Source organism: Elaeis guineensis, chromosome 5 (assembly GCF_000442705.2).
Source record: "Elaeis guineensis isolate ETL-2024a chromosome 5, EG11, whole genome shotgun sequence".
NCBI lineage: Eukaryota > Viridiplantae > Streptophyta > Magnoliopsida > Arecales > Arecaceae > Elaeis > Elaeis guineensis.
In genome coordinates, this window is record NC_025997.2 from 21,326,181 (window position 1) to 21,345,137 (window position 18,957).

An 18,957-nucleotide genomic window follows, 5' to 3' on the forward strand; every position below is an offset into this window, starting at 1 on the left:
CTTTTTCTCTCATTTTGCTTCTTTCTTCTTCTTCTTCATGGAAACAGGGGAGAGGAACAATATAAGGCTGGAGACACCCACGGCGGCGACCACGATCGACGAGGACCCTTTGGCATCGATGAAGGCAGCTCTAGCTTGCAACTAGTCGAGCATTGTCATATCCTATGATGTTGATCAGCTCGATGAGGGGAAAGAAGAAGAAGGTAAAAAAAGAGAAAATTCATTTCCCATGGATTCTAGCAATGATCCTTGCTAATCCCACTAGAAATCAAGCCTTAGAACTAGAGAATATGGGAGAAGGGTTGGAGATTGTTACCTTGACTTTGATGAGATCTTGCAGTCGAATCCAGCTATGGAATCCCCATGAAATCCTCATGGAAATGGCTTGAAATCAAGGGCTTTAAGGGTGGAAATTGATGAAACTCAAATTGGGATGCTATATAGGGGCTGTAATACCTCAATCCAATAAAATTCTGACTACACAAACCTTAAAGTAGCTATAAAAAAAAGAATTTAAGAGAAGACTCTTATTTCTTCCTTTCTCAAATGACTCCTAAATGAAGCCGGAAATCCACTAGTGGGAAGGAGTTGAACTCCTCCTCATTGGTCCTATTTAAAGGGAAGAGTGCTTCCCTCTCTTTCTTGTTAAAAACCAAGGGCCAAGCTGGTGAAATTGTTTGAGTTTGTTCCCAAAAATCATGATTATGCCCCATGGAAATTGAGTTGGAGAGACCGTCAATTTCGTCGAAGATCATAAAAAAAAAATCTCCTATTTTTCTCCTTGTTTCCGCCCCTTTTTTTGATTTTTTTGATGCCAGTGGTCATCACTGACCATTGGTTTGGATTTATTAGACTACAGCTCACAACCCTAGCTACCACCGACCACAGCCACACTAGCTATGGCCTCCAATTTGGGGAACAAATGGAGACCTGAAGGTCTCCTATTTTGCCAAGAACCCATGAGAAGAAAAGAGGAAGAAGAAAGAAAAGAAGAAAAAAAAAAGAAAAAAGGAAAAAGAAAAAGAAAAGAAAGAAAGAAAGAAAGAAAAAAAGAGGAGAATTTCTCTCTCCTCTCTCTTCCCTCTTCCCTCTCTCTTTCTTTTTCTGAAATTATTTTTTTCTCTAGAAAGTTTCACTTTCTCTCTCTATAATTTTTTTCTTATTTTCTTTGTTTTCTATTTTTTCTTTTATTATTTCTTCTTTCTTTTTCCTTCTCTTTCTCTCATTTTCTTCGTTCTTCTTCTTCTTCATGGAAACAGGGGAGGAGAACAATATAGGGCCGGCAACACCCATGACGACGACCACGACCGGCGAGGACCCTTTGGCATCGATGAAGGTAGCTCTAGCCTACAACAATTCAAGCATGGTCATATCCAGTGATGTCAACCAACTCGACAAGGGGAAAGAAAAAGAAGGTAAAAAAAAAAAGAGAGAGAATTCATTTCCCATAGATTCTAGCAATGATCCTTGCTAATCTTCCTAGAAATCAAGCTTTAGAACTAGAGAATATAAGAGAAGAAGGGTTGGAGATTGTTACCTCAACTTCGGTGAGATCTTGTAGCTGAATCCAGCTGTGGAACCCCATGAAATTCTCATGAAAATGGCTTGAAATAAAAGGCTTTAAGGGTGGAAATTGATGAAACTCAAATTGGGATGCTATATAAGGGCTGTAATACCCTAATCCAATAAAATTCTGACGGCACAAACCTTAAAGCAGCCACAAAAAAAAAGAATTTAAGAGAAGACTCTCATTTTTTTCTTTCTTGAATGACTCCTAAATGGAGTCGAAAATCCACCATTGGGAAGGAGTTGAACTCCCCCCCCACTGATCCTATTTAAAGGGAAGAGTGCTTCCCTCTCTTTCTCGTTAAAACCAAGGGCTAAGTCGGCAAAATTGTCTAAGTTTGTTTCTGAAAATCATGATTGTGCTCGATGGAAATTGAGTGGGAGAGACCATCGATTTCATCAAAGATCATAAAAAGAAAATTTTCTATTTTTTCTCTCATTTCTGTCCCTTTATTTTGAATTTTTTTGATGTCGATGGTCATTACCGACCATCGGTTTGGATTTGTTAGGCTGTAGCTCACAACCCCAGCTACCATTGGCCATAGCCGCACTAGCTGTGGCCTCCGATCTAGGGAACAAATGGAGATCCGAAGGTCTCCTATTTTGCCAAAAACCCACAAGAAGAAAAGAGGAAGAAGAAAAAAAAGAAGAGAAAGAAAAAGGAAAAAGAAAAAAGAAAAGGAAAAGAAAGAAAAAAAGAAAGAAAAAAGAGAAAAAAGTTTCTCTCTCCTCTCTCTTCCCTCTTCCCTCTCTCTTTCTCTTCTTGAAATTATGTTCTCTCTTTAAAAAGTTCCGCTTTCTCTCTTTATAAATTTTTCTCTTCAGAATTATTTTTCTCTATAAAGTTTATCTCTCTAAGATTGATCAAGTAAATAACTTTCTTTTAATAATTTTAATCAAGTTTAGTAAAGGATCCTGATCCACAGTCATCAGACAACGTGTCGGTATCCATCTTGATCGGATCCGAATACCATCAGATTTGATCTATGTAATCTCTATGAAGCTAATTATATCTTAATCTCATCTTGAGTAAATAAAATTATTTGATCGAACTGACTATTGATCGTTGAGCACCATGTTAGCCTCCATCTTGACTCTTGTTGGATATTATTGATTTGATCACTCTTGATCTCTGTTGAATTATCTGAATTTTAGTGTGTTCCTGATGAGATATATTTAGATGACTGACCGACCTAGATTGTTGGATGCAACTACCATTCATCATGTCTCCCATGATTATTCATATCTTTTTTGATTATTGAACTTAATTACATATAGGGGTGTAGTTGTCTCGACAAAAAGATATCTAGTAGTAGGATACTGCGATGTAATCTATGAATTGAAGATTCTGAAAAAAAATTTATGAAATTATATGAATTTATTAGAGTACATGTGAGGTAAGTAATACTTCATTTTTTTTAGATTTATCAATAAATTATAAAATATTTTCTATATTGAATTATTTGTGACTTATAAATTTGATGTATGGTAATTTAGATTGCCGAATATATCTTTTTTTTAATATGTTAAATGATTTATGATTGATTGTATTGATTTTATTATGGATTATATTGATGGATCTTGATGTTGCCTAGTTTATGACTTTTTGAATTGGAATATGAAAAAATATTTTGAATTTGAGATGGATTTTGACTCATAGCCTAACTAAGTATGGAACCGCACCAGTGAGGTTGTGCACTGATATTTTGATATTCTGCCGGTGAAAGTTGTATGCTAATATTTTAATATCCTATCAGTAAAGATTGTGCGCTGGTATTTCGATATCCTATCAGTGGAGGCCTTATGCACTAGTATTTTTATATCCTACCGTGGAGGTTCTACGTTGATACTTTGATACCCTGCCATTGGGAGTTATGTAGTGGCACTTTGATTTAGTTCATGGTTGTTGAGACGAACATGATGTTTGAAAGAAATTGATTTACGAATAAAAATAAATTTACACTAATTTTATTTGATTAATATTATATATTTTGAATTGATATGCCTTGCATGCTTGTTTTCAGTATATTATTATTACTAAATTTATTTAACTAAAGTGTACATTACTTATTGAGCTGTCTAGCTTATTACTCTATATTTTATTATTTTTATAAATTCAGAAGACTAGCTTGACTTAGGATTTCGATATGTGAGAGCGAATTAGAAGTAGAATTTGATATCTTTATTTAAATTAAGATTTATTGGTGTTGATAGAAAACTATAAAATTTTATTTTATAAAATATTTATACTTATTTGAATTAAAATTAAATATTAATTAATTAAATTTTATTTCACTGTCGATTATGATATCGTGATAAAATATCTTGCATACTTGTGGAGAGAGTTCTTCATAAGTATGTGGCAGTTGCCATGACTCTTGATTTGTGATATTGGATCGAGGGTGTGATAAGGATAAAGATTGATTTTTATAGGCTAAATCTGAGATTAATTGAGTAAAAAACAGAGTCTTATTTTTCTCTTTCCTCTAAAATCGAAGAAGAAGTCAGACTCCTTCCAAGAGTCTAATTCTTTTTTTTAAAATTTTTTTATGTAGAAAATAAACGAAAATCTCAATCTTTATAAGTAGTGTTGAGATTCATTACCAAGTCCTAATCTAATTAGGATTCTATTTTTATTTAGTCATTAGCTTTAATGATTTTAGGACTACTCTATTTAATTATTCTTTTTATGTTCTATTTAAAAATAATTTATTTCTAAAGTTACACTATTAAATTTAGAATTTATATTTTAGAGATTTTTTTTTTTAATTTTTGAGTTTAGATAGAAGTTAAATTTCTATCGACATAGCGCTAAAGGGACATTTGATGTCTTCTTTGTGTGCAGAAGAGTGTGGGAAGAAAAAGAGAGGACAGATTATTTGTGCATGTAATGCTCTTTTATAAGATATCTTTGTAAGTTTTTGATCTTTATTTTCTTTCGAATAAATTTATTTTTTTCTCTCAATTTTTTTCTATAATTATTTTTTCTCACGATTTTTCATAAATATTTTTTTATATTTGTTATTTATTTTGGATCTTGAGCCGGCACAATCAATCAACTTTGTATAGCATGCTATTCTACATAATATTATAACTAGGATTTTGAGATTGATGGCCTGTATATGTGTAGCTTTACAAGAGTTCTATGCTTTGAGTGTAATGTGGTCACATCTCTATAACTAACCAAATGTAAATTGATAACAGTTATAGGATTCTAGTGTCGTAAAAGTAAATCGAGTGATGACACACATGTTGGTGTTGGTTTGACTCGCCACCACCGTTCAACGGTAGTGACAGAGAGCCCTAAGACTAAACTAACTATCGCAGTGAAAGTGCTTGTCAACTTTTCCTTCTTTGAGAGCGGAAAAATTGACCAAGGTTTGATGAAAAAACAATGATTGTTTAATGGGAAGCCGAAACGATTATGAAAGACTATAAAGCTCCAAAATTTCCACAAAAGATGTAGACTTATATTCTTATACTTGATTTTTTTTTTTTTTTTTGGTGAATATCCTTATTCTTGATCTTTGGACTGTGATTTTACGTTGGCATTTAAATACGAGTGGGTTTTGGACTTCTTAGTGGAGCAGTGGAGAGGCTAGACCAAATTGATCCTCTAGTTGCTGAGACGGACCAAATTGTGGCTGGGAGGGGGCGATGGGGCTAGATTTTAGGTTGAAAAAGTTGTTCTAAATTATTGTTGCCTGTGTTAGGATGGCTATTAGTGCCGGGTCATTTTCTTTTGTTTTTTCTTTGATGGTGCTAGCCCCGGGTCTTGGATGGCTGTTGGGTTGCGGCATACGGTATTAATTTTTGTCTAATTTTTGTCTGAGAGTGCTAACTATCGCAGTGAAAGGAAGGAAATTTTTGTCTCTTGCTTTTTTTATCTCTGTTTCTTTCTTCTCTTCTCCTCGGTACAGTTTTTTTTTTTTTTTTCTCCTCCTGTTTTTTCTAAAAAATTTAAAAAAAAAGAAAAAAAAAACCTTACCGTTGGATTTATGCAAGAAGGATAAGATCTCAAAATATTTCATAGTGAAAAGATCATCGTTGGAAAGGAATCACACAGCCCTAAATTTTTCTCTGTTCTTTTTTGTTTGGACCATGGAGGTCCGGATTAGTTTTTAGTTGAATTTTCCCTCCCCTCACCTTGAGTCAAAGATCAGATTCATTCCAACGAGAGAAAGCTAGCATAAGTTGCCGCAAACCTTAGATCTTCTTTTCCAATACAATTGGCTTCAACGAAAAAGTTAATTAGCAGCAAGCTCAAAAAACTTCCCTGTCCACAAGTTCCCACTTGCAAAGAATAAATGAAAATTCTTTGCTTCTTCCTTGGACCCAAAAGAATTGGGCAAGTTTCATGTGCAACAACAACTCAACAAGGAAGCAGTAGTGGCCATCGCCAATTTGATTTCATTAATCGGCCTGAAGATCTGAGAGTGCTAACTCCAAATTTCCACTTGCCAGCTTTGATCATTTTGGCATTTGTAGGAATATTATGGCCAAGTCTATGATGCACCTGTCAACTTGAATAAATGTCTAATTTGAAAAGTCGAAGGCTTACAGTCAGAGATAGCCATGCCTTTTAACTACATGAGGTGTAGTTATAATATAATATTCTTGACCATAACGAAAGAGGAGACGAGTCATTATGCACGTTTATTTGACCAGGCAGTTTTTCAATCACATGAGGAGAGACTCCGCAGTGGTGATAGCGTAGGACCAAGTGAGACAACGAAAGAAAAGCTTTGGAGTTCCCTTTGCTGAAGCTTTGAAGTCGATTCTGTAGCATTTTGGAATTGGCATCGTGCACCTCAATCTGAACTTTGAACTATGAACCATACTTGTCTACTAATTTATTCAATGTATTTGGAAAGTAGGTGATTGATAGCTACTTCGAGCTGATTTTGAGTATTCCATAATTAATGTGCTGACTTGAAGCTAGACTAATGTTACCCACCGACTATGCTGTATGAGCGTGAGTTTAGACTGACTAGATCCACTAGTTGCTTAGAAGAACCGTATGGCTGGTAAGAGTTTTGACCAAATATTACTCGAAAAAAGGTGTTTATGGTGAAAGGAAGGAACTTTATGTGCAAGGCGGGTCCATTAAGTACCATGAACATTTTTTTGCATGAATTTTAAAGTAGACCACAAAAAATGTTTGAACAGTATGTGAGGTGGAAAAGGACTCCCAATGGAGTCCTCCTTTCCTCGAGTTCGATCTAGATCGGGAGTTTAGAGCTCATTGGAACTCTACTTTTCGACTATAAAAAATCCTGCCCACTTTCTTTTGGTATCTCGCCCCTCATCCCTAGTCCACCGCCCGCAAAATCCCTCAGATCCAACTTGATTTTTTGTTGATTGTGATGGGTGATTCACCATCGATTAGCTGCTACAATATTGAGGTAACTCAGCTCCAATCTCTCTTCCATGCCTATCTTAATTAGGGTCTGCCAACCATCGTCAAGGCCCAATTGCCATCGGCGAGTCACTAGAATTTGTGAAAATCCAATGTTCTATTTGATGGTTTCTTGCCCCTTTTTTTCTTTTATTTTTCCATTGAGCTGATGGCCGCCATTGGACGACATGGTGCTTGGGTTACTGAGGGCTGGAGCCATCGGGGTCTGCTACCATCATAGGTTGCTGCCATGAGAGATGGCAGCCTAAAGTTCTTTTTCCTCCTTTTCTTGTTTCTCCATAAAGAGGAAGAACAAAGCAGGAGAGGAAAAAGTGATCTTCCTTTTTCTCTCCTCCATTTTTTTCTCTTTGGTACTCATTCTCTCTCTATTTTTTTTCTTTTTCTCTAGATATCTTATGGACCAATAAAGGATCCAAGTTTTTGGTGGGTTTGAGTTGATGCTAGGAGGCATCCCTGGCATTATGAGATTAGGGGTCTCAGACTAGCATTGTGTGATCATTTATCTGAGTCTTTTGTAATTTTCCATCATAAACCTTGAACTTTATAATTGATTTGATGATGAGGCCTGACTCTATAGGTGAGCAATTATTTGTGCAAGATATTGTCGAGTCAAACACTTTATTCCTAGGTTTGTAGATCAAAGAGTGGATAAGTATTTACTGTACTTGAGTTAGTCTTTAGTAGAGATAAGGTTTCTTCAATATAATCATCTATATGATTATGAAAATTATGTATATAAATATACTTATATGATTGTTGCATATTTTGTATATGTTGGTATGTGATATATGTTTTGATGAGTTGCGGTTGTATGGTTTGCAATTAATTGGTACTTAATAATAGAGCATGGGTGTTATTTGGATTAGTCAGTCATATAAGAACATGGTGTATATGCTAGATCAGCCTCTGGTTGGGGTGCAGTATTGTGTTTGGCCTACCATGGGCTAAAGTATAATGGGACTATTCTAATATCAAAAAATCAGATCATGACTTAAATATAATGGATGGGTATGGATGGCATTTAGACTGATTTGCCATGTAAGAAATGTAGTGTGTATGTGTGCTAGGTCAGCCTTAGGTTGGGTGCAGTATTGTGTTTGACCTACTATAGACTGAAATATTATTATAATTAGTCCAATGTCAGAAAAATAAATTTAATTTTTCATGATTATAAGAGTGGAAGAAAATGAACATATGAACTAGTCGGTCATATTTGAAATGTGACGTATCATCCACGGACTGAGATATAATATTATAGTTGCCGATCATGGATGAAAACATAGTATGTATTTGACCTGCCATGGGCAAAAACATGATTGTAACTAGTATAGTGCTAAAATCAAATCAAGATAATAAATTTTATTTAATTGAAGGGTGTCCGACTAGCCGGCATATGTGAAACATGATATATATGATGTTAGCTAGGGGCTGAGATATGTTTGCCCGCCATGAGGTGAAAACATAGTGCATATTTGGCTTGCCAAGGGCTGGAGCGTGGGCTGATCTAGTCTAGTGCTGGAATGATAATATTGTCAAGATCAGAGTTGTATTAGTCAATTAATGATAAGTAATCTCGTTGAATTATTATCGAATAGAATTATTGATTGGTGATGTGTGACGTGTTTAACAGAATTGTGATGATATTATTCAATTATCAAATTGATAATGTGTAAATCTTATTATTTTCATATTCATTACATGTATTTGCTAAAAGATGTTTCATCTTCATATTGATTTGAGTGTTTGGGGTTGTAAAGTTAACAACCTTTCTTTCTTTATTTTAGAGTTATAGGACACAATTTTGGATGAATTTGACTAGGAGTTCGAGCAATGGAGTCATCTTATAGGCCTTGCATGATCTCTAGTGTTTTGCTTAAGAGCTCATGCGACCATATCACATAGTCGACTTGGGTGCTAGATTTATGGTATGACATGTTGTTTGTAGTATTTTTTCATTCTTCTCCATTGTATGGCTTTTCTTTTGAATTTTATTATAAAATTTTAATGGGGAGGCACCTTGTGAGACACGATCGACTCGATTTAGTTGGCCCACATCAACTTGATGAATTAGCTATGCTAGAGCTTGAATCCTAATCAAGTGAGATCATCAATCAACTAGGTTTGGTAGGGTGAAGTCCTACTCGAGCAAAGCAACCATGACCATGATCTCAAGAAGGATCTCAGTTCTATTGCAATGCGAGAAATGGCTAGCAAGGATGTGTGAAAATGGCTAAAATGCATGCCCATCTCCTATTTCTTCCCTTGTCTCTCTCGATTCTACATTGCCATTGCTTCTATCCCTTGATCTCTGTCACATTCTACGACAACCTCTCTATTTCTAAATAGTGCACTAGCCTCTTCCTCCTCACTAGATTCAGGGATATAATTGGATCATTTTTCCTCCTTTGTTTCATTGGTTAAGAGCCTTATCCCTTTTCTTCTTTCTCCACTTAGCTTCTCCATTGGTGAATGCTCGAGTTGTTGACATGCTTGCTTGACATCACTACTCAGTAAATTGTCAATCTTGAGCTTGACCTCCATGGCTCTATTTTGAGATAGGGCATCTTATTTTTCTCTCGTATCTCAAAGATTTGAACCTGTTTAGACCTTTTTCTTTAGCCATCATCCATCTCTACTATAGCTAGTGCCATCAGCATACATACTGGACCTTACAATTCGACCAAGTAATTGACTCGAAACCATCTTTTATGACCATATTTTATAATTGAGAGCCCTTTTCTATAGCCATGGATCCACCTTTTTCCTAGCTCTGAGGTTTGGATTTCTCTCATGTCCATCTATCTCTTCAATCCCCTTATTGACGCTCGACCCAGCATGCTTGATGGACCCTATACTCAATCGACGACAAACCGGGCTCTACTCCCATTGGATGCCCTCTTTTTCTTTCTGACGACCCTTTCTAACCCATCATGAACTATCCTTCCCTTCGACCATCAGGTTCTGATGACCTTTGCCATGGTCAACCACCCTAGCTTTATCATCACCCTATTAGATTTGAGCCAAGCTCCTCCGACCTCTCTTTGCTTTTCCTCTATCAAACCATTAGATCTCATATCCCTCTCTCTCCCCCCTCTTCCTCTCTCTTTCTTCCCTTTGATGCCACCCCCACCACTCGAACCCTTGGGATGACCCTTCTACTATCATTTCTTGACCTAACCTAAATGGATCAAACCATCTGCAACCTTAGCTCATTCATTCCTACTTAGATTGGACCTTGCCCTTGATCTATTTGGTTATTACTCAAATTAAAATAGAATTGGGACATTAATTTGGCACCACCTCTTGGCTAGCCTTGTCCCTTCTTCTTCTCTTATGTTTTATTTTCTCTCTAATTAAATGATCTTAAAAAATGTAAGAATGCAATTGTCTAGTGGGGGGGCACTCTTGTGTGGCTTTTATCATCAAACCTTTAATTGTGGTAAAATTTTAATCTCCTTATTTAATTAAGTTTGAATAAATTGGTTTGAATGTGTGAAGGTTGGAGAAAAGCATATAGGTTACGGCCAATATCTTTGGATGGTTGATTTCTTTAAGTTAAATAATGATATTAAATTGATTTGAAATTGTTATCGAAACACTTGGATTGATAGTCACCTTGTTTGATTTATTATTGATTTAGGCAAGAATCTCCTTGCATGTCCACCAGATAGTTGTAAATATTGATATCCATGAATATATTCAACATAGATTATTTTTGAAGTGCATGTATTATAATGACCAATGATTTTGCATGGATCATGATATGATTATATTCTAATTCGACAAGTTTAATTAATGTGAAATTTGTTAAAATAAATCAAATATAGTATAATTGATTGGTTGATAAAAAGGATTATTGAATTAGTCACTTTAATGTTGATAGCCTTATTATAGGTAGAAATATAGTATTATGGAGACTCTCGTCACAGGCAAGAATATGACATTTAGCTAGCCTCATCATAGATAAGAATATTATGCTATGGATTGCCTTACCTAGGGCAAAAATGGGCTACAATGGTTTATTGATCACGGGCTGAAGTATAGCTGTGGTAGTCTAAAATCGTAAAGATACTTAGAAGTTCGGAAAAGCCACTTAGTCTAACCTTGCTAATTTGATGATAATAAAATAATTTTTAGCAATGTTAAGAGCAAGTACTATCAATGACCTATGATTGATATATAGAGTTCAATGACCGGTAGATCCAAATTGTGACTACCGATTAATTGGAATATGCATGCTATGGCTATTTTTTGCTCCTTGATTTTTATTACTTATATTGGTATAGTGCTTGTAGTGGGATGTATTCTTACTAAGCTATTTAGTTCATTGTAGATCATTTTTAGCTTTCTTTTCAAAGCTATATAGAACATGTTAGCACTCACCTGAAATTTATGGTAAAACATGGAAAGAAAGAAGGAAAAAATAAATATCTTTGATATTGCTCGATGTTTAAAAAATTGTATTTAGACTATCAATATTTTTGTTACGAATAATATTGACTATATATCTTATTATAAAAATAATAAATTTATTGTGAATGTTTTATTCACCTATCTGGCCTTGTATATTCTCTAGAGATATAATCTATCAAATATGCAGTAGTACACCTAACAATGCAGGCGTTGGTTTTGGAGCATGAAATGCCTATAGCTTCCTTCCTTATTTTCACAAAAGCAATGGATGAACTTTTTTATTGGATATAGTTAAGAACATAATATCTCAAAAAATATCATGGCACAGAGATCATCGTTTGAAAGGAATCACGCAGCCCTTTTTTTGATCATGGCCTTTAAGAAGCTCCAGGTTAGTTCTTGAATCATCGCTACCTTTCCCTATAAAAAGATTAGATTCATTCCGAGAAGAGATTTTGTTAAAGTTTTGAATCATGTATTTGGATAGGCGCCTAAGAGATCAATGTATTGAATGTAGTACGTGGACCCATAGGGGTGCCGATAAGTAGAGTATTTCTCTTAGAGTATCTTGCACACTTATCGATGGGGAATTAGAGTATTGGACTAAAGGAGTTAGCGAAAGATAGGATCTTTATCTTTATCAAAGAAACAAGATAGGATCTTTATCAAAGTACCTTCTTCATGAAAATATCTCCTTGGCAATGAATCTAGTATAGCCGTGGTGCACCATAGAACAAATCCGAAGAGTGATGCCCACTTGATCATTGATATCTTTTCCTTGGCAGACATGAGACTAGCTTATATTGCAAAAAGACATTTACAAATGGTACATATAAAATGACCGAAAAAGCTTACACTTAAGTGGGTATTGGACTTTCACAAATTAAAAGAGGGAACCGATACACTCGTCATAGAGGACAGAGACCAAAGTAGGGTGGGTTGGGTGGCAATGGAGGCGAAGGGAGGATGGCGTGGGAGTCGAGAAACGGTGAAAATTTGAAAAGAGGCTACCGAGGAGACCGAAGCTATGGGGGTATATAGGAGAAGGGGACGGCAAGGGAAGGCTGGAATTGGCGAGCAGGGCGGAGCTTCCTGCTTCCCATTCTCCCTCTCTGGTTTGGATGTCATGGATATTTTAGAATATTTCATAGATTTTCAGGTTCGTGTGAAGCCTGTTTAACGGAGATGGACACAAGTATTATATTAGATCATATGCGCAACTTAAAGGACCTAACTGAAAATTTTTAACGTATACCAGGTACATATGAAAGATGATAAAAGTCAAGAGGCTAGACTGTAATTTCTCTATACATATAGTATTGAGAAACATATGCGTGAAAGCAATTTTGGCCCCATGCACAAAAGTTTTGCTGATCATCATTAATTAAGTAACCAAGCTGTGACGAAAGTAATAAAAAAAATTAAAAATTTAAGACTTGGTGGCTGGACCGTTTCTCTAAGGATTGGTTTGTTGGAATAGGGCAAGCTATATTTCCTCGTCTTTTTCATAGTTTTTCAAACTATCTTGTTTAATGGAGTTAGACGGAAGTACCACTCGAGTCATTTCAATCGCTTATGTAGGGGATTAAACCATAATTTCCTCTATGTAGTATCAGAAAAACATGGGTGCTAATTAAAGCAATAAGATATATAAAAAAGATTAAAGCTTGGCGCTGGGATCTTTATTCTAGACTTGTTTGTTGGGAGTATAGCAATTCTTCGTTCCTCTTCGTCAATCTAGCTTAAAATTCAATGTTACGTTCTTAAATCCAACATCTGATTAAGAAGTCTACTTAAAAAAGGAAATGGAACTTAGTACATGCATAGATCCCTGGAGACGCAATGATTTTAAAGTTTTGGAGTCAGATTGTAATTTTTTAAACTTTTTTGGGTTAAGGTGCATCTAGAGAAAAGTTTAAGGGAAGTCGTTGTAATTTTTTCAAAAAATAATTTAGTGCAAAAGTATAGGATACCCAACATAAAAGTGATGTATGATTGTATTTCTTAATAATCATCTTTAATCAAGAATGTATACTCCAAAAGATGAAGTATAGAAAGAAAGTTTTAGAAAAGTATAAAATGGAATGTCTGAATAAGAAAACAAGTTAAGTTTTAGTTTTAGATTTTTCATAGATTTAATTATAAGGGTCCAAAGATCACATAACTTCGAAAGTGATATATACAACTCTTCAGAGTTCGAACATTGCATACAATATTCATTTTAGAAAAGATGTAACTCTATGGATTTTTTTTAAAATGTTATAGAGATTTCCCAATGGTTAATAGCTGCCCATGAGCTTTAACAGTTTAAAACTTTTAGATAATACAAATCGTATCAAAAATAAATACTCAACAGAGTTTTATCTCTTTAAAAAATCTTTATTATTAACAAATATATTAATAATGTATGACATATTTTTATAATAATTTTTTTTTTTTTTCCATCGAATGTAAAGGAACAAAGGTATCATCTTCTTGCTAATTTACTAATTATCATTTTATTTTTTGTTGATAAGATGAAGTACTAATTATATGAATCTACTATGAATACAATTAAGAGAATCAGAAAGCAAAACATCATAGAGGATATTAGAACACAAAATATCAGAAAGCAAAATACAACCAGTTACCATATATATCTTTGGGAGATATATATATATATATATATATATATATATATACACACACTGATATCCTGATATCTTTGGGAGACATATACTAACGAAATTGCGCCTTCAATATGCTTTTAAACCTATATATAGTAGCTGAATGCTTTTACTTCACGCTGATGCTAGGCTAAATAGTCCCATATTCAGATAGGTTCATGAGGAGTAGCAATTAACCATAGGGCTGATTTCCGGCTTACGGTTGCCCCCATGGACTCCTCCATGTCTAGATCCTTCGGTGCAATCCCATGTGGGAGCTTCCAATCAAAGTAGAAGAGGAGGTTGGCTAGCGCCAGCTCCAGGTGGGCCATGCCAAAGGTGAAGCCAGGGCACACCCTCCTCCCCCCACCAAAAGGCAAATACTCGAAGCTTCCCGCTAGGTATTCCACCGAGCTAACGTAGAACCGCTCCGGCCTGAAGCTCTCGGCGTCCCCCCAGTACCTGGCATCCCTTGCTATAGCCCATACATTGATTATAACCCTGCTCCCCATTGGGATATCGTAGCCTTCCAATTCACAAGTCTCGCTGCAGTCCCTAGGAAGTAGCAATGGGACGGGTGGGTGCAGCCTCAAAGTCTCCTTGATCACTAGTTTCATGTAGTGTAGTTCACTTATGTCTTCCTCCTGGATCTTGGCCTTACCCTTTAGAGCTTGCCGCACTTCTGCCTGAGCCTTCTGCATCGCCTCGGGGTGTCTCGCTAGCTCTGACATTGCCCATTCCAATGTCGTCGACGCCGTATCAGTCCCTCCAAGGAACATATCCTGAAAATGGAAAACAAAAACTTCTGAGATGAGACGAAATGTCTTTCTATACAATCCTTTGAGGCATCAAAATCGTAAGGGCAAACTAACCAAGATTACGGCCTTTATGTTGTCAAGTGCGAGAGGGAATTCGAGTTTGCCATTTTCCATTACATCTAAAAGAACGTCGACAAGATCTTCGTCCTCTCCTGGAGCTCCTCTGTTGCTATTCATGGAAGATCTCTTCTCTTGGTGCTCCTTGATTATCTCCTCAAGTACCTTGTCGATCTCCTGGTGAACCTTAGATGCCTTTGAACTCCCTCCGCTGAGAACATCGATAAATTTCATCGAAGGAAACAGATCGGCTACACAAAGACCGGAGACCAACTCGATCCCTTCCTTTGCTGCTGCGTGAAACCTCAGCCCATGCTTGCATTTCTTGCCAAATGCCACTCTTGAGACCAGGTTTTTGGTTGACAGGAAAAGCAAGTCGCTGAGGTTAACTGGAGATTTGCTTATCGTGGAGATACTTCCCACGAGGTCCGACATCTCTTCTTCTCGGCATGTTCTAAATGAGTTGACACGCTTTGGACTCAGTAGCTCCTGCACGCAAATCTTTCTAAGCAGCCGCCAGTAGCTGCCATAAGGAGCGAAGACGAGGTTAGTGCCACCATACGCTAAGACGTCAGAAGCAAACAGTTTGGTCCTAGAAGCGAAGGTGAGGTCATGGGTCGTCAAGATCTCTTTCGCGGCCTCCGGGGAGGAGACAACGATGTGATCAACTTGGCCTAGCCTGAGGTGCATGAGAGGCCCGTGCCGCAAGGACAGTTCGCGGAGGGCTCGGTGAGGGACAGCTCCGACCAAGTGGTGGAGGTGGCCTATGATGGGGAGCCTCCATGGGCTTGGCGGCAGCTTCCTTGCCCGTGTTTTCTGGGATGTGGATTTGGTTAGCTTGATCGCTATGACTGCAAATAGAAGGAACAAAGAAAGGAAGGGAATGGTAGGGAACTGGAGTTCCATGGGTGTAATTAGGTGAGAAAGGAAGGGAATGGCAGGGAAGTGGAGTTCCATGGGTGTCAATGGGTGAGGTTTGAGTGCTAGGGACTAGGGTGCTTTCGTTATTTATAATGGGAACCAATGCCTGTTGGTCCCCTGCGGTGCTTGCATAGCACCGCCACTGCGGTGCTCGCATAGCACCGCCGCCATCTTTGAATAGGCGGCCACACACGAGCATAGCCCGTATGATGCACATTGCATGTATTGTTTAATAGTTGTTCACCGATCTTGTGATAGCGGCCATCCATCGGTGCACTGTATCCTGTGATTCGCTATGCACTGCAGGGGATCCACATTATATTACAGAAAGAAACATGATGTACGCACCGCATAGCACCACCGCCGTCTTAGAATAGATGGCCACACACAAGCATAGGCCGTATGATGCACACTGCATGCATTGTTTAATAGTTGTTCACATATCCTGTGATGGCGGCCATCCATCGCTGTGATTCGCTATACACTGCAGGGGATCCACATAATATTACAGAAAGAAACATGATGTACGTCTCTTTGACCAACCAGGGTTAAAAAAACAAAAGGTGAGAAGAGTATCAAGACTAATGCCCTGTTTAAATGGTGGAAAACAGAGAAAAGTGACGAAGGAAATTGGATTTCTCTAACCGAACGCAAGAAATGAAAAGACGATGAGAAATGGAAAGAAGCCATTTCTTGCAGGATACAAAATATGTTTCTTCCGTCAAAGATGTAGAAAGGAAAAACTACGCATTGCACACCTTTTTTTCTTTGGCCCAACAAGAATAAGTTTCTAATGAGAATCTAGTCAAGCACACGGGAAAGAATTGGTCGCCAAGTTTGAAATTGAGGTGGCATCATTCTTGACTATCACATATTATACTGCACAAGCAAAAGATGTATATCTTGATGGATGTTGTTGCTTCATGACCATTCCACAAAGTCACGAGAATCAACAATCAATAGATCACTAAGACAAAGCAAAACATGTATATCTTGACTATTAAGAATACTTCTGACTGAAAGTGAACGATCTATTTTCATTGAAAATCAAGCAATTCACTTATTAAGGTAGTTGGATGCTATAGGATAGTTTTGCATTCTGAAGTTGGTTTTCATATTATTTTGAAAACTTTTTATATTATGGCATTAGAGAAGGGGACATATCTTTGAAGAAAGAGTTAAAAGGCTAATAAAGAATAGGACCTTAGGATCATTAAACTTCACTGATTTTGTGACATATGTTGACTACATATAGGAAAAGCAGACATGCACATTTAAGAAGGATGTCAGGATGATTAAAAAAACTTTGAAAATCATTTACACCATTGTATACAAATCTTTTCTCTATATCTAATAGGTGAAAAATATTTCATCACATAACTAATCATAGTATATATATCTAGACCTTCTATTTGATAAAGCTAAAGTGTTTGAGGTTTTTAACAAATTTGAAATATATGTAGAGAGATAATCAGAAAAAATAATTAAAATAGTCAGATTCAATAGATATAGCAAGTACTATGATAAATATACTGAGATGTAACAAAGGCTATGACCATTAGCAAAATTTTTAAAGAAACAAGACATTGTATTCTAGTACATAGTATGAAAAGCACAGATCAAAATAGAGTAGCTGAAAGAAAAGAATATAATATTTAAAGAAATGGTTTAGGCTATCATAAGTTATTCTGCTCTACTTATGTACTTATGGATTGAGGCTGTACAGACAGCTATGCATATCTTGAATAAGGTCTTCACTAAGGTAGTTCAAAAGACCATCATGAGTTATGGACTAGTAGAAAATCTATTTTGGAATATATGCGTATATGGAGTTATCTAGTTAAAATCAAAATTTTTAACCTACAAGAAAAGGCATTTAATCTTAGAATGACTGGTGATTTTTTATTGGTTATTTAGATAGATCAAAAGGGTATAGATTCTTTTGTCCATCTCATAAACCACAGATAGTAGAAACTAATAAAGCTAGATTTTTAGAAAATGTTATATTTAGTAAGAGTAGAGAACCTTAAAATATTATCTTTGAGAAAATACTAGGCCTATAAAGTAGACTAAAGTGATGATTCCTATTATTATTCCTTGGGATAACATTCAGGAGGGATCATCACTTTATCAAATTTCACTCCATAAGACTTCTATTACCGATAAAGTAACTGTCTAACCACCACCACAAGTAAATCAAGGATAGCTCTCTAGAGATCTATTAGAATAAGATTATGTGGTGTATTTGACTAATAAGGTGAAAAAGATATGATCCTGAGATGTTCTTATAAATCATAAAAGGTGAGGACTCCTTACAGTAGTTGAATATCATAAAAGAAAGAGCTGGACTCTATGGATAACAATAATGTCTGAGAATAAATTGACTTACCTAAAGGGTATGACAAAGAGGTTGCAAAAGGATCCACTACAATAAAAAAAAAAATTATGACACATTCAACAAACGATGCAAGAGACCATACAAATATCATAATATCTCTATATCGACATTTTAAACAAGTATCGGATACACATCGTTTAAGTGAACATCATTAGCTTTTATGATGATGCTTCTCACAAATGTCGGTACCATATTTATGGTGACAATTTATTATGACATTACACAAATGTTCTGAGAGTATGTGTTATTACGACATTTTGAAATATTGTTATAAGGTGTAATATCTATTGATCATGAGCTTATAAAGATGCTTATAAATGTTAACTTAGGAGGTTTATGGTGATGTTTAACAAACGTCACTTTCAATAGTTTATTACAACACTTATAAACATCGATTTAGATTATTGATGTTATTGTATATGAAATAAATAACGACGTTTATAACTAATACATTGATTTGCTATTTTGCAGGTGATGAAGATTGATTGGAATATTTTGTTTATAGTGGTACTTTTTGTTAGTAGCGTGTGATGAAGCAAACTATGGATATTGGATTTTGTACTGCACAACTCTATTATATCAAGATGTGGATGCTTTGTTTTGAATTTTGTAATGCAAACTCTATTGTATTAACGTGGTACTTTGTTATAAGTTTGGTCATAAATGAATATTTAGATTGTTTTGACTCAATGGCTTTTGATCATATTGATTTTGATATTG

At 36.0% G+C, this 18,957-nt stretch overlaps 1 protein-coding gene across 1 annotated transcript; it reads right to left on the reverse strand.

Moving 5' to 3' along the window:
* Positions 1–13,989: 13,989 nt before the first annotated feature.
* On the reverse strand, positions 13,990–15,905 carry LOC105045130 (premnaspirodiene oxygenase). Its single transcript, XM_010923285.4, has 2 exons — positions 14,916–15,905; positions 13,990–14,825 (listed from the first exon to the last, which is right to left on the reverse strand). Exons 1-2 carry the CDS (start codon positions 15,873–15,875, stop codon positions 14,211–14,213), a joined length of 1,575 nt encoding a protein of 524 aa, XP_010921587.2. The 5' UTR covers positions 15,876–15,905; the 3' UTR covers positions 13,990–14,210.
* Between the last annotated feature and the right edge of the window lie 3,052 nt (positions 15,906–18,957).

Bases quoted from the DNA above. Each gene is read 5' to 3' on its own strand.
- LOC105045130 (XM_010923285.4), bottom strand. From the start codon at position 15,875: ATGGAACTCCACTTCCCTGCCATTCCCTTCCTTTCTCACCTAATTACA. The intron at 14,826-14,915 runs GTTAGTTTGCCC...TTCCATTTTCAG, and splicing joins ACATAAAGGCCGTAATCTTG to GATATGTTCCTTGGAGGGAC.